We start from the raw sequence: 16,497 nt of genomic DNA, 5'->3' as shown, positions 1-16,497 counted from the left end.
CGGTGGTTTGTTACGGTCGGGCGGCTCCCGAGTCCTTCAGTTGTGTTCGGAGAAACGGTAGCGACCCTCCCGGTGGCGGAGAGCCGGAGTAACAGCGTCGGGCTTCGCATTATGCCTGTCGTTTGATACTTTTACTCCGCTAATGTCTTGCATTACACAGTTAGAAAAGTTAACTCGCTGTGTTTGTTTGGTTTGGGTTTTTTTGTTTGTTTGTTGGTTGGTTGGTTTGGATGGTTGTTTTTTTGGGGATTTTTGTTTGTTTGGGTTTTTTGGTTTTGGTTTTTTTTTTTTTTTTTTTGGTTGGTTGGTTTTATTATATCTTTATCCACCTAGCCAAAGCGCAGACCTTTTGGAAGTGCAAAGACCTGTGATGATTTAGGTGGGGTTTTTTGTTGTTGTCTTTGCAGAAATGTGGTTTTTCGGAGCTGTATTCATGGCAGAGGCAAAGGAAAACAAAGCAGGAATTTTGTCTGCATGATGGACCACCTTACGCCAATGGAGACCCTCATGTTGGCCATGCATTAAATAAAGTAAATATTTACTGTTTTGAAGTCATAAACACTTCCTGTAGTGTGCTTTGTGTTCTCCGTTTCCATTTGAATCAATAACACTTGAAAGTGTTTGGAGTTTTGGCAAATGGGGCTTCTAAAAAAGCAAATGATGTGGTTATGTGGATACCAGACGATGCCATGGTTATGTAGATACCATACCATGACATAAATACCATATACAAGTATATGTTACCTACATGCTTAGTGTTCATTTATGAGACTGAATGTTTTAGTAAAAAGAGAACTTCTTTTTAGAGAAAGTCCAGCCTGTAGTTAATTTCTAAGCAATATTAAATGCACAGTTTATTTGCGTATTGAATGTATTGCGCATACACACATGGGTGAATGTATATTTCTGTATGTGCGTATGTAATAATGTTACTGGGATGCATGGTTAAGCTGTGCCTTGCTATTCTTATTTCCTCAGAGTATTTTGTAAGTTTGTTCAATTGCATTTATTTTATCTGGGTATTCTCAGTGGAACCACAACAGCTAAATGTTAATGGCTTTTAAAATATGAATTTCAGCTTTGAAATACTACTCGTAAATACACTTCGATACGTTTAGATTCAGTCATGAGAATGACAGCATTACGTATGCTACAAAGTAGGAAACACTAAAATGTGACCCACAGCATTTTATAGTACTAGTGCCAAGGCTTGGACTTTTGAAAATGACAGGTTTTGGTAGGTGATCACTTACATCAAAAAACAGTAATATGCAGTAGGCCAATGCTGTAGATCTAGCTCAGTGTTTTAAAAACGAGAGCAAGTAGGATTTTGTTCACTTCAAGTCTTGCAAGTGTATAAACTGCATCTTTCAGTTATAGTGAATGGGGATTCTTTTGATCAGAGGTCCTCTCAGGTTCTGCCAAAATACAGAATGATAGATAAGAAAAATCACAAATGCACAGTCTTAAATGTAGACATATCATGCAGCATTTTATAGTTGTTTTTTTTTTTAATAGGAGGATCTTAATAATGTAGCTATTCCACATGGGGGAGCTCAAGTGATAACAGACCCTTGTGTCTTTTCAGATTTTGAAAGACATCACTAATCGTTTCTACATGATGAGAGGTTATAAAGTACATTATGTGCCAGGATGGGATTGCCATGGATTGCCAATTGAGTTGAAGGCATTGTCAGAAGTCAAAGGAGCTGAAAACCTTTCACCAATGCAAATTCGACAGAGAGGTAAACTACTGTTTGCAAAATCTTTAGAGAAAAAGTTGGCTTAAGTATTTGTACATCCTACTCGTATTTTGTGCTTTATATATAGCTTTTACACTTTATTGTGGGCTTTTCTATTAGCTATGTGTGACGTTTTCTATGATGGCTCTATGTATTTGCCAAGCAGATTGAGTACCATGTAATCTTATGAAATGGGATAATTGGACACAGGCTTAATTTGTTGCTGTAATGAACATGCATACCATTGACCATGGGTTTAAAAAAAAACAAAATGAGGGCAGAGGATTTGGATTTCTGCTTTGTTTAACTGTGTAGTGTCATGAGGCTGGTATTTACCAGATCAACATCCTTTTGGCTTTTGAAGACTGAACTTGATTAGGAACTTTAAAAATGCATGTAAAAATCAGGACAGTTTGGCTCAGTATCATAAGTAGGAATGTGTTTGTCGACTGTATTTTTAACAGTACTACAAAACTGTAGGGGTGATCCTTTCAGAGAAAGTTCATCTATATTATATGGAAACTGTTTTGAAAAAATAATTTCAAATACCATATGTATTGAAAGACATCAACATTCAGCTGCAAAGCCATATGTAATGAGCAATTTAAACTGCTTTAGCTTGAAATTGCGTCAGTGAAATGGGCTAACTTATTTTCAGAGGCATGTTGCTTTGAAAAGTTTGGATCAACATCAACAGATGTGGTTAATTTTCACTCTTACTTATTTTACATTATTTGAGAATGCATCTTGAGAAATTGTTCTTCATAACTAAGTATACTTACTTTTTTTCCCTCTTCCTTAAAAAGAAAGTTTATGTTCTAGAGACATTTGTGCTTTATGTCTCCATATTAGTAAAAAAGTGCTACTCCTGGATCTTCTTTACTTTTTGCAGTCATTCTATGGAACGGCTTCTCCGAAATACATATTTTTTTTCAGCCACAATAATCTATTCACTACACATCAGTAATTAGTGCATAGTTTCAATATGTCCAGCTCAGGCTTTTTTAAAACACATCAATAGCATATTTAAAATGGTGTTGTATGGATCTTAGTAGGCTAAACCATGTGCTTAATGGAACTATTTCCTTCAGCCAGAGAATTTGCAGAAAGAGCAATTGAGAAACAGAAATCCGCCTTCATTCGTTGGGGTGTAATGGCAGATTGGGCTAACTGCTACCGTACGTTTGATCCAAAGTATGAAGCAAACCAGCTGAGAGTCTTCTATAAAATGTATGATAAGGTATGTTAAACTTTTGTTGAAGTTTGATTTGTTATGAGTTTCGATTCTCCTCACTTTCTTTTTTCTCTCCCTTTCCTTTTTAGGGCTTCATTTATCAGGACTATAAACCTGTGTTCTGGTCCCCTTCAGCAAAGTAAGAATCAACTTTCTATTTTGTCTTCAAAATTTTAGCAAGGCTATCAATAGCTTTTCATGTTCAAGTGTGTTAACTTATGTTTGCTATCTACCCAGAACAGCCTTGGCTGAAGCAGAGCTTGAATACAATGAGCAGCATGTCAGTCGTTCTGTGTACATGAAATTTCCCCTGTTAAAGTCACCACCTAAGCTGGCTTCTGTGATAGGTATGACTTCTGTATAGATTTTAAAACTGATAGCTTTTATTTTTGTTATACTTGTAAGTAAAGTACTTGTCATTTCCATCTGTAGATGGATCATCCCCTGCTAGCGTGCTGGTCTGGACCACGCAACCTTGGACTGTGCCAGCCAACCAGGCAGTTTGTTACATGCCGGATGCAGCGTATGTGCCTTTAACTTGGTTCAGTGTTCCCTGTGAATCCTTATCAATATTTATCAACAAAGTTAAAATGTTCTGGACTACCATTACATTTTATTTAAGGCATCTTTTTTGTGTTGGCTGCTTTGGTTTGTGTTTGGGTTTTTTTGAGGTTTTTTTTTTTTTTAAGTGACACAATTGTAAACTTTGTTCTCTCTCTCTTAATATATTATTTCTTGCTTTCATTTTTATTTTTTAAAAAGTATTTCTTCTTCCTGTTGTTACATTATCTTTAAATTCCTTTGAGATGTAAGAGTGAATTGGACATGTAGTTCCTGAAACGTATTTTGCTGTCTTTTAGAGATGAAACATTTAAACAATTTGTAGCTTTATGGTATTTGTAATTATTTAGTATGACAGATACATTATTCCATTGTAGATACTCAGTTGTGAAATGTACAAATACTGGTGAACACTTCATTCTAGCTGCTGATAGAGTTGAATCTACAGCTGCTGTTTTGGACACACATTTTGAGGTTATGTCAACCTGTAAAGGTAGGTTTTAATACTGTTAATCTTAAATTGTTTAGCAATCTGCTTGTGGGTGTCTGAAAACAGCTTCAGTTTTAACATATTATTAAGTTTGTTTATATTTTGAGAATGTGCTTCACTAAAATAATACAAAGAGGAGGAGGAGTCTGTCAGATTTAATATTGGTGTATTGTAGCTCAAATTTTTACCCTTAACTTTCAGAGTACTTTTTTAAAATCTGGATTCACACTCGGAAAACTTAAACATGGAGTAGAATTCTGTTCAGTAGCAAAATCTTAATTACTCTGAATGCAGTTCATCTTGTCTTTCTCATTCATTGCTGAATGAGAACAAGGGGCTAGTTAGAAGTATGCTTGCTGACTGCCTATTCACTAAATTCTATGAAAAATGTTGAAATTACCTAGAGTAGCGGAATTGGTAGTACTACCAGTTGTTGTCGTCATGTTATGTTACTTTGCAAGTTTTTCACTGTTCAGAGGTGTCTTAAGCCTTCACAATAACCATGAAGAATATTGAGGCATCATAGGTGACTGTCTTCTGTGCAGACAAACCAAAACGGTTAAGTTTGCATCCTAACAAACTGCATAGTGATATTTCTTCATAGACAGATTTCTCACTTGGTGTCGTGAGTTCAGATTTAATGTGTCATTTGTGAACTTTAATAGTTTGCCTTTATCAGTGATTCAGTGCTGGGAGTATACATATCTAAAGGAGTTGAGAACAATGCTGTCTGTGACTTTTTCTTCTCAGGTTGTTTTGGTGTCTTTCCATATCTCCTTTTTCAGAGGGGAAAAATATTATCCATTTCTCTGCTTAATAAGCTTGTTTTTACCTAACGATAAACTTATCTGGGGCTGTTCTTCTCAGGGGTTCCACATTCTTGAATCACATGATTTGCAGATAACATACAATAGTAGAGCTGGACCTTCTTGAAAAAAAATTTAATGTTAGAACCTGTTCTTTTTATCTTCCCATATATAGAGTAATGTTATATTTGTTACCATTCTGTATTTGTGTACCTAACTGTCTAACAGCAGCTCCTAAGCATGTTGCTTCTAGAAAATGAAGGCCATTTTGTCATTTGAAACTGCGATTCTTGACTTTCAGCAAAGCTTTACTACTAAGATTTCTTCAGTGTTTTTTTTTTAACCTTAAATTGTCACTAGCCTAATTTGTGCTGTAATCTATTTATTTGTATGTAATTTAGAGAATTTAAATTAATTGTTCATGATATTATTAATACTTAGTGGCAGAACTAGGAGTAGATCCTAAATTCAAGGTTTTTAGCATACCACATCATTATTGAGATCTATTTCTGGAACACTGAGATAATGGTCTCCAAGGAATGGGAACATAAGGAGTGTGTTTAGGTGGAATGTCACTACTAACAGAGTACCATTGTCTAAGGTAGAAGAAAAGCTTTTTTTTCAAAGGAAAAAAAAAAAAAGCCTGTGTGCAAGATTAACAATTCAGAGAATTTGAAAGCATGTGGATAGTGACCCACAAACACAATAAAGAAGTATTCAGATACATCTGAATAGCATCCCATGCATATACTCGTTGATCAGTTGTTCTGTTTCTGCTCTCTGATAAAAGAAGCTGATTCATGAATTGTTTCTCTGTTTTGTGCTCTGTTTTTTTTCCACCCCCAGGTGTGGATTTGGCAGATGGTTCTTGTGCTCATCCCACAATTCCTGGCAGAGTCTCTCCTCTGTTACCTGCAAATCATGTGACAATGGCAAAAGGAACAGGATTAGTTCATACAGCCCCAGCACACGGTATGGAAGACTACAGCGTAGCTTCCCACCATCAGCTGCCCACGGTACTTTATTTTTTCAGCTGTTGCTCTTGTTTTCCTGAAACCAATCACGTGCCACTAAAGTGATTGTTGCAGTTTGTGCATAAAACTTGAAAATGTTTTGAAGCATTCAAGTGAGTATTACTAACGGCCTGCAGGAATGCAGGACTAACCTTAAAAAAGTGTGTATTAAAATAAAAGGATGAAATTTTTCATCCATCTGCTAATTAAATCTTACAGGGAAGGGATAGAATAGAATCAGATTTCACATCTCTGTGTTTTTGGTTTTTTTTAAAGAATAACATGGATATATGCAATCTCAGATATTGACTCTTAGTACTCAGATTTGGTTTTTAAATCTGTATCTTGCAGGCCACTCAGTCATCAGTTACATAGGTCATTGTTACTGTTCTATTCTTTTTCGGCAAAGCTTGTTTTAAACACATACATAAATGCAGTTCAGTTATGCATGATCAGTTTGTGTTTGATGGAAGTGAAGATACAGGGTATTCTTTTTCTTTTTTACTTTTTAAAGAGGTGATCCTCAAGATGTTCCAAAACCTGATTATACTCATATTTCCAGATTTTGGGGTTTTTTTTTTTGAGGATAGGGTTTTTCTTGGGGCTTTGGTAGTTTTTGTTTTTCACTGTTAATTTGAAAAGTCATTAAGATAGTAACCAGTGAGTTGACATAAGACAGTTGGGATATATCTGCAAACATAACGGTGCTTATTTCTTCCAATATGTAAAATTCACTTGCCTGGTAGATTACTAAATTGCAGTTCACTAAATCTGAAGTGTACTTAAATACAGCATACTTTGCTATTCATCAGAACAGTAGTTACTCAGCAGAGTACTTTTGAACCGAAAAGGTGATTAATTGCCACATGGTATTTTATTGACATGATTAACATTTATTTTAAGGATTGCCTTGTGGATGAAGGTGGGTTTTTTACCAAAGCTGCAGGTCCTGAACTTCAAAACAAGAATGTCCTTGAAGACGGGAATGAAGCTGGTGAGTATTTGATGTTTATCCATTTGTTACTTTATCAGTTACAATCATGCAGGTATATTTTGATGGTTCATATAAACTGGCCACATTTTGAATATGGGTGAGGTACAGGCACTTGTTATTATGTGCTGATCATGGGAAGGAATAAATTGAGGTTAAAAGTATCAGTATGTTCAAATAGAATTTTAATCTTGCCTCATTTTTTCTCTCAGTCATTCAGATGCTTCAAGCAGCCGGGAGTTTGTTAAAAGAGGAGAAGTATGTGCACAGTTACCCATATGACTGGAGGACAAAAAAACCAATGATTATTCGTGCCAGCAAGCAGTGGTTTGTAAACACAGCAAGTGTGAAGGCTACAGCACAGGTACATAATTTTGCTTTCTTATGGGACGTTTAAAAACAGCTGATGCCATTTGGAATCAGCAAAACAATCTTGCTGTAGCTCACTCCAGAGTATGTTCTTTTCTAGGGTTTGCAAACACTATTTGAAAAGTGTTATTTATAGAAGTGATGAATGTTGCTGGGTTTTTTTGTCAGTATTGATATAATCCAGGATAAATACATTGACTGATCTATTTGTTCATTGTATTTACAGGGGATGTATAATTTTCTTAGAGCTACTGAATTTTTTTCCCCACAATATTTTTAAAAATACTGTATCTCAGGGAATCAGAAGATACAATTTTATCATAACAAAATTACCTTTGTTGTTATGGTAGCCTTGCATGGCTGGCCATCTTTGTTTGCTCCCCTATTAAATTTGCCATGGTCCTATTTTAAATAACTTTAAAAGATTTTTTTTTCTTTCTTTTTTTTTTTTTTTTTTTTTTTTTTTTAAAAATGCAGTGCTCTTTGAAATTATGTGCATCCACCCAGAAAACTGAGACCAGCACCTTAGTCTGTATTGGGTAACAGTGATTTCATTCTAATTAGGGCATGAGGTGTTTATTCCATATTCATCTTTTACCTAGAATGAAAGAAAATATGATGGTTATTCAGCAGGGTTAGGACTGAGTAGCAGCCCACACTGCAATACAGGTAGTTATGTATTAAGATGGGCTTTCAAAGTAGACAACAGCACAAGACACAGCAAGCTATTAAAGTTCAGATAGAGGTACTGATGCCATTCCTAACTCACCTTAGGGTACATCTGCTAGACAATCAGAGCTGGCAAAAAAGCCTTGGTTGCTCTGTGGGGAAATGGACAGTGTATACAGCGTTTTAAGTATGTTATTGAAGAGCAACGTGCGGTGAAGTAAACACAGTAAACGTGACAGTTGCTCAAGAGCATGTTGTTAAATACTGGGACCGAGAGTGTGGATGTGTACATTTTTCTTCCAGTAGCATAAACACTGTTTGTCTGAATGCTGAAGCATGGTCAACAATTCTCTGTCTGGATTATAGGAGGTGCTGAAAAAAGTGAAAGTTGTTCCTACGTCTGCAGTGAACAGAATGCTTGAAATGCTGGACAGAAGGACGTTCTGGTGTATATCACGGCAAAGATGTTGGGGTGTTCCAATTCCTGTTTTTTATCAGAAGAACACAGGAGAATGCTTGATAAACAGGTATTTGTCTAGCTTTATATACTGAAAAATGAAAGAATGAGCACTGTTTGTTGTGCTGCAGTTACACAATACTACCAGACTTCTATTTCAGTATAAATACTTGCTTTTACTTGCAATTGTTTATACACAGCTATAAATTAAAGCAATCAAAAGCTCATTGCTGAAGGTGACTTGTATGTAAGTAATGGGAATCAATTTACTTAGATACTTCAGTTACCTGAAAAGTCACCTTGATAGTAACTGCTACTTTCATCTCCATCTTCAAGTGAGCTGGCAGCCTTCACGTTTAAGCAAGGAGTAAAATGCAAGTTGTAGTGAGAATAGATTGCAACTGTAATTGTAGCACTGTAAATTGAACGATACGTGTATTTTGTCAAACTAGCTTAGTGCAATTAAGCGATAATGAGATACCTGAAGTGGAATAACCAAATTGGATGCAGAATAAAAAACTGCACTTTGTTTTAAAATAAAATTGGAGTGTTTTTGAAGAGCCAGCCTTTAATAAATGTAAGTAAGTGGTCTTTAGAACTGTGATTTGGTATGTCTAAAGCTTCAGATGCTGGACTTATTCTGCCATCTTTTGGTTAATAGTATCCAGAGCTTGCAAACACTGCATTTCAGAAATTCCAAACAATGTAATGTGGAGGAAATCCAAGCTATGCTTTAAAACAAGAAGATGCAACCAAATACGATCCCTTTTTGCCTTTTAAGGAGTAATAGAGTTCTGCTTTTACCCCTTTGGGGAACAGAGGTTTTTCAATTGTGAATATCCTCTAAGAGATGGTTTCATAAAAGTAGTAATGTGGAGTTCTACATTCATTATTAATTTCTGTAATTTTTTTCTGTCTTGAGATATGGTAGTGTAACTCCATTTTATACATCTTAACCTTACAACCATTTGTGCAAATTCATTACAGCTAAGAAGATTGCATAGCTGGAGATGAACTTAAGTAGTTTTTATTCTGGTGCTGAATAAATATACTGCAGAGAATCCAGAATGTTTTCCAGAGGCTGGACTAAGCACATTAAATATAGTAGTAGGTGAGGCTTAGGGTGTGGAGAGCAGGGAATGGACTTTAAGCAGTTAGTCCTTCGTTTCACCTAGTGTGACTGGGTGTGTAGGTGCACAGATATTACTTTGACTCTCTCACAGGAGGCAATAACTGAGAAAAGACCACAGTAGCTGTAGTGGTTTATAGTACCCAAATAATGCTGACGCGCCTGAGGAGATAAATGGATGGAGACTCTGTGGGGTGTAAAATCATTTTACCTGCAAAAATTGTTACCATATTAAAACGTAAGTGTATGTTCACAGAAAAAAAATTACATTTTCTAAGGAATACTTATTGTAGTCTATCTGCAGAGTAGGTTTGAGTGTGTTACTTATGCTTGCTTAAGTTTGTTAAATATGTAGTTTAACAACAAAATACAAATGTAATGAAAAACAGTTGAGCAGTTGGCAGTCAAACATGAAGGGCACCCTGAAACAATAGCTCCTTCAGCACATGGAGGAGCTGACCCAGCTGGAACAGAGAGCACTTGAAAGGAGGGGTGTGTGGGAATTCCTTTAGGTTCTAGTAAAATTACCTTGAAAGCCAGAGACCTGCAATAAAAAGCATGTCTCTTATAAATGCTTGAGCTGTGTGAGATTACTGCCGGAGTTGTATGCTATGTGGCAATCAGGGAATTTTGATGTAATAAACTCTGCAATAGTTGAACAACTTGACCTCTGTAGGTATTGCCTTAGCAGTCACACGTGCGTGTTCAGGTGAGTGAACAAAGGAACAGTATGGCAGGTGTGGTTAGAATTGATCTGCAGAAAAAAGAGAGACTTGTAGGAAAGAGAGACATATCCAATATGCTTGAAAAGTAGTTTTTATTTAATTTCAGTGACAGCTTCTGATGCTCATTTATAGTCAGTACTCTTCTAACATATTTTACAGTAGAGGTGAAATTTTCAAAGAAAAGTGTAAAACACTTAAAGTTGGCTGTAGCAGACTTCTGTAACCAGAGTAGGAAAAGTGTACAGAATATTGGCCTATAGAAATGACAGGCAAATTTAGAAAGCAGTCTGTCAATTCATAGGTCATTTTCCTGGACACCAGTTCTTATTGAGTTAAACAGCTGAGCCTAAATATTGTGTTGCATTTGCATTAACATTTTGAAAATCATATCACAGTAGGTTGCTGACATATTTCTAACAGTTAACAAGTTTCATATTCAGACTGTGTGAATAACTAACATCATGAAAAAAACAGTAAGTAACATACATTTCAAAACAAAAGCTGTTTTCTTACCTTGGGTGCTGGATAACCGTGCTTCCAGTAGCTCTGGAGATTTTGAGTGGCTATCAAAAGTAACAGCATCTCCACTGGAAGTCAGTGTAGTCCACATGGAGTTGCTGTTACATATGAGAGCACCAATGGTCGATCTTGAGTTATCCTGTTCATGTATCACCTGTCAAAAGACTTTTTTAAAAAAATCCCTAAAATAAACTGCTCGTTTTCCCTCTGTAAGTGGAAGTTTCCCCTGAATTTGTCATGTGAAGGGCTGCAGAAAGCTGCTCTTTCAAGGTGCAACTGCTCATCTCTAACATAATATTTTTCCCACACCAACAATCCTGTCTTTCTAACTTGAAAGCCAAGAGCTACATTATAATCTTGTATGGAACAAGTTTGATGTAAGATCTCCATGAGTCTTCCCGTTTGCTGCTGTGGCCCCCCATGGCCCTAAAAGATGTTTGATGATATAACTGTTGTCTATAGTTACAAATTTAATACACTACTGATGATTATATTATTTATGTAAAGTATACCACATCATATTGTAATTAGGAATTAAAACATTCTTATAAAACAACAAAACCCTATATGAGAGAGAGAAAAGAGAGAACATTTTTTCATTATTGCAATTTTCAGTATGAATACAGAGGTAAGATTCTGTGTGATTTTTCTGCAGAAGTGGAGCAAAAAGACTTTAAATAGAATACATGCACAAATAAACACACTATCAACTTTCAAAATCTAATAGTTTTTGAGATAAAACATACTGATTCTAGGAAATTCTGGAATTCATGGAGGAGAAGAGAGAAAGAGCTCCAAAAGTGAAATCAGAGATTTGTATTTCTAATAGTAGCTCAGACCAGGTAATCAGTGTGAGATACATAGTTTAATCTGACCTCATGCAATAACTGCTTTACAAATTCACTGTTCAAAACTGCTAATAATAAGTACTATTGCAAAGATTATTCTAATGCCCGAAAACTTTTGTCCCCTTTTCCGCGACTTCGATTAACAAGTAAATTACATTTCAGACAAAGAAAACCCAACCGCTGTGCTCCAGATTGCTTTTAAAATATTTAGACATTTCAGTGACTTATAAGCAATAGCAACTTACCGTAACCCTAAATACTTACTGCTGCAGTATCAACATCCACATAAAAAAAGAAGATAACTTGCCCTCTTTTACTGTTGTTTGAAAAGAGGTCGAGAGAACATCAGGCACTGTATTCTTCTCCTCCTGACTACATCTTAATGCTGCCTAATTTCTGTTGACACATTAAATAAGTGTTCAGCATAATCAATATCAGACTTCAGAGTGATTGGCTGGTGTCGTGGTAGCGTGAATTGCCGTAGGGGACTCAGTGTCAAAACGTAGCAAGTGACACGTAATGCAAGTTCTTCTAGATAGTGTATGAATACAGGGCAAAGTTTTACAATGATGTTTATTGCTAACTCGGTGAATTATCATGCTCACGTTGAAGCCTGCAGATTATAAAGTGATGAGTAGTTATTTGAGAAGGGTGGTTTTCACTTGCACCTTACATAAAAGTACTTTGCAAAAGGCTTCCTCCTTACAGTACAGATACCTTAAACATAGTAATTTCTCTCTCTTGTGGTAATTGTTAATCATAAGGATCCTGGGAACAGATTAGAGGAACAGAGTAGGGGGGTTTTATTTGTCTTCAGTTTTTCAAACTGTGGGTGGAAAAAATATTTGTTGGAAGGGTATCTTGGAAATCTTTGGTCTTACCCTCTTATATCCTTTTATATCTATCTCCTCTTGTAAAATACTTGCCTGTTTATGTTCACTTATATTCTGTAGGGTAACTGAATATAATGAAAAAAACATGCACTGCTAAAATGTTGGGTTTTTTTTTTTTTACTTGATTTGAAACTGTGGTAGAATTTTGAGACTATTAGTCAGTAACAAGTTGACTTCAGTCATTGACTCCTTATTTCTTGTGATTGATACCACAAATCTGACCTTCTTTTAGTTGTCTGAAAACTTTTATCTACAGTATAATCACATATGTTAATTCATGTGTCACGTAGATGTGTCTAAATAATTCTGCCTTTCATAGATTAACAATATAAGCCTTTGTGTTGCACAGCAATAAACTTGGTAAAAGGTTAGTCCATAGTATGTTTTGTAGTAATGGTGTATCTACAATGATAGACAACTGTTGTGTGTCATTGGCAATACTTCCTGTAAATGAAAGCAGTCTTTTTATGGTTTCCTAAGGGAGATTGATAGGAAGGTCTTATTTCCTTCTTGTCCCTCCCCCTGCCTCCAATGGAAAGGAGAAAAGTTCATCCTCACTACAGGTAACACAGTTTGCACTAACACGTGTTTCAGGTGTTCCCCCCCCCAGTCTTTGTTAATTTCTCCAAATATTTGTGTTATAGGCCTGACCTTAATCATTATCTCTTCCAGTGAAGAGAGATGCCATTGCAGTTAATGTTGGCAGTGTCAGAAAACTGGTGGTACTTCAGGCTGTATCACCTTTATTTAAAGCTTGGAATATCTGACAAACTGAGATTTCTGCTGTGATCAAACTGAATCCAGACAGTTGCTGGAAAGCATTGTTTGTTAAAAGTATATTCCTACACGTTGTCCAGGGTTGCTGTTAGTTTTGGTCTCTAGCTGATTTTATCACCTTTTAAAATCCCTACAAACATTAACACCATCAAATAGCTGTTGAATGCTTTAAAAATGTATAGGTTGGAAATTAGTTTGTCACTAGAGTTTACGTGTCTCCACTGAAGTGTATTTGCAATATGGAAAAGTTATGAGGAAGACAAGCTTAGTTCCTGTTTAAATTTTCTGCTTGCTTTATAAGGCATGCTGGTAGTTTTTTCTATTCTAGCTATGGGTATGATTCTTGATTAGAAAAATTTTCTGGCTCTAATTTGATGCCAGACCCATTAGCTGCACACTGAATTGCTTTTTCCATTAGTCTCTCAACGTGCGCTAACATTTTATGTGGTAATAAGCACATTTTAGGATAAATCATCCTTTTTTTAATTTAGCTACTCTGTCTTCTGCTGGTGACTTCCATAGGTAAGGCTTGGCCAGTACAGGAAGGCATCGAGACTGTGGAGAGAGCTCTTGAAATATTCACTTGAAGACAACTAGTCACCTATAACTGTCTTTAAAAATACACTGATAGTATATTTGAAAAGAATCAAAGGTGGAGCCTTTTGTTAGCAAGGAGTGGACAATAGTGTTGTGTATTGCTTTTTCTAAAACCTTTCCAGGTGCTGCAGTCTGTCATTGGTGAAGGTCTGGGTGTAAAGCCAGCCTCTTTAGTGAAAGGTACTGACCCTGCCAAAGAGACACAAATTCAGTCGAATAGTTTAGTCTGGGCTGAGACAAACAAACTTCTCCTTGGCTTATTGATTTTTTTTTGTTTGTTTTTTGTTTTTGTTTTTTTTTTTCCTCCTGAGAGCTTTCTGAATTTGAAGATTAGGCTTGAAGGAGGCAAGACATAAGGGATATTTATCAGCTATCTGCCAGGAACCTACCAGGGCTGGAGTTATTGTTTGCTTTTGTCTTGGAGAAGTAACACTTCACATCTGAAAATACAGGCAAATAGGCCTCTGTGCAAATATTTCTGAAAGGAAAAGATACCATTCAGAACCTAAATGTTGTTTTACCAAGATAAATGTTAGCAGATATATTACAAAGCCATAAATTGTGTCCTATCATCATTAAACTGGAAGGTGAATGATATCCATTCTAGTCTGAAAGGGCAAGAGTGGTGGTGTTGGTATGCTAGCTGGCTGTCGCTTTGTGGGTGTTACTGGCTAGTGGGTTTTCTCTCCAGAAAACCTACTGGGATGTTCTACAGGAATTTACTTTGAAAAATAAATTGATTAATTGGTGACTGATTGGTTAATACAAAACTGTTTGCCTATCATTGCAATTTTATTCCCACAATATAGAGCAAAACTGCATTTTGTTCTTACTGTTGTATCTTATGTCATGTAATTAAGTAATAATTTGTTCTACATCTTCTTGGAGAACAGGAATTTTTATACTTAAACTCTGTAGGTAAGAGTTCACTAAATGTTGTAGTGATGTGGCTCAACTTACTAGCAGTGCAGAAAAAATACTGTGCTGGAGTCCAAATACAAAACCAAGTGATGACACTGAAGAAGTTAGATCATCTGCCTTTTATGTTTTCAAGATAATCATGCCAGATCATTAATTTACTTTTTCCCCTTTGGCAATACTGTGTCAAGAAGTTAATTAATTGATTAAATCTTCATTTTTCAAGTTAAAAACAAATCTCTGGTGGTTTGGGTCACACAGTGGTTTTACTTTGAAGTTGGCGGGTCATGATGATCTGCTGTACTCCTTAAATACAGCAAATGTCTTAAAAATCACCTCTTTAGTAAGAGCTCTGTGAGTCAGTAAGACAAAGTGTGTGGGTTTTGTTTTGTCTTTTAAGCTATCTTAATTTATGTCTAGACTTGGCATTAAATAATATTAAAAATCAATTCCCCGTAGCCTTACCTGCTGGGGACGATGATTGAATGTGTCATAAATAGTGCACAGAACTGCACATCTTGTGGTTGTGTTATCTGTTCATATCAGAAAAAATGCTTGGTTAATTTTTAAAATTTTTCTTCTTTCTGTAGTATCTATTTATTTCAGGACCTTTGTCTTGGCTGGTGCTATACCATATAAACTCTTATATTGCCTTCAGAATTTATGTTGAATGGATGTTTACATCACTCCACTACTGATGTTTTGTTTTCCCACGTTATTGAGATGAATATATTTATATATATATGTGTGTGTTTCTTACCATTTAAAAAATATTGCTAAAAAGGAGGAGTCCAGACAAGTAGAAGTCAAATATATATGCATGTTATTCAAAATGCTGCATTTCCTACTTCTCCATTTCCACCTGAGTTCTCAAGCTCTCTTTACCCAGTGGAGAAAAGAAGCCTGTTGTCAAAAGAGCAAATATTTGGGGGGGAAATAATTGTTTAGTTTCTGAAAATTCAAGGTGAAGAAATATCAAGTGAAATGGATTTTAGAAGTTTTCAAGATGCTGACATCTTTTCTGAGTGATGAGTATTTGCAGAAAAAGCTGTTTGGGATACATGCGTGTTTCGGTATGTTCAGATTTTACACAACCCTACCCATCTTGGAAGGCAAAAGTAGGAAGTCTTTAATACCAGCAGAAAGCTCTGTGGAGTCTTGTCTGGATTGGAAGGTACAATTAACTCATCAATTCATAAACCCCTTTTTTCATTTTAACCCAGTGAAACTATCACAGATGTCATCAAAGTAGTGGAGCAGCAAGGAACAGATGCATGGTGGACCCTTCCTATTGAACAACTACTATCAAAAGAGGCTGTAGCAAAGGTAATTTTGCTGTAGCAAAGGCTACAGAGGCTGTAGCAAAGGTGACTTCAAATAGAGAAGGTGCTTGAGAGAGTTTGGTGATGGGAAATAATATAAAACCTTCCTATATTCCCATGATTCTTTTCAATCTTGTACCTTCACGAGAAGGTATCCTATGAAAGGAATACTCAGAACATGAGATCTGAGTATGGCAAAATATACACAATCAGATTTGTGCCATTAGTTCAGGGCAGAGATCTCCATCCTCCTCTATTTAGTTCAGGAGGAAAGAGATATCCTAATTAACCAAATTATGAACACAAATATATATTGTCTGTGTCATTATAATAGACTAGAATTTTATTTAGTTCTTCCTAATTTTGTATTGTTCTTTTAACAATTGTGTTCTTAAGCAACCACACAAATGTTGTGTTACTCTGCCATCTCAGTTTTT

General features: G+C 35.9%; 1 protein-coding gene across 1 annotated transcript in view; it reads left to right on the top strand.

Annotated features, from left to right (window-relative positions):
- IARS2 (isoleucyl-tRNA synthetase 2, mitochondrial) overlaps positions 1-16,497 on the top strand; it is a 29,751-nt gene that overhangs the window by 554 nt on the left and 12,700 nt on the right. Inside the window, exons 2-13 of the mRNA XM_032989433.2 lie at positions 408-530; positions 1,589-1,745; positions 2,834-2,982; positions 3,066-3,115; positions 3,214-3,323; positions 3,409-3,499; positions 3,915-4,030; positions 5,680-5,849; positions 6,750-6,840; positions 7,050-7,201; positions 8,242-8,402; positions 15,962-16,064. Of these exons, the coding sequence (XP_032845324.2) occupies positions 408-530; positions 1,589-1,745; positions 2,834-2,982; positions 3,066-3,115; positions 3,214-3,323; positions 3,409-3,499; positions 3,915-4,030; positions 5,680-5,849; positions 6,750-6,840; positions 7,050-7,201; positions 8,242-8,402; positions 15,962-16,064 (1,473 nt within the window). The remainder of the gene's footprint in view (positions 1-407; positions 531-1,588; positions 1,746-2,833; positions 2,983-3,065; positions 3,116-3,213; positions 3,324-3,408; positions 3,500-3,914; positions 4,031-5,679; positions 5,850-6,749; positions 6,841-7,049; positions 7,202-8,241; positions 8,403-15,961; positions 16,065-16,497) is intronic.

The sequence above is a fragment of the Tyto alba genome, unplaced genomic scaffold (genome assembly GCF_018691265.1).
Source record: "Tyto alba isolate M040663 unplaced genomic scaffold, T.alba_DEE_v4.0 Super-Scaffold_16, whole genome shotgun sequence".
NCBI classification, from domain to species: Eukaryota; Metazoa; Chordata; class Aves; order Strigiformes; family Tytonidae; genus Tyto; species Tyto alba.
Note: the sequence above shows the minus strand (reverse complement) of the source record. Positions and strands in the feature narration are given on the sequence as shown.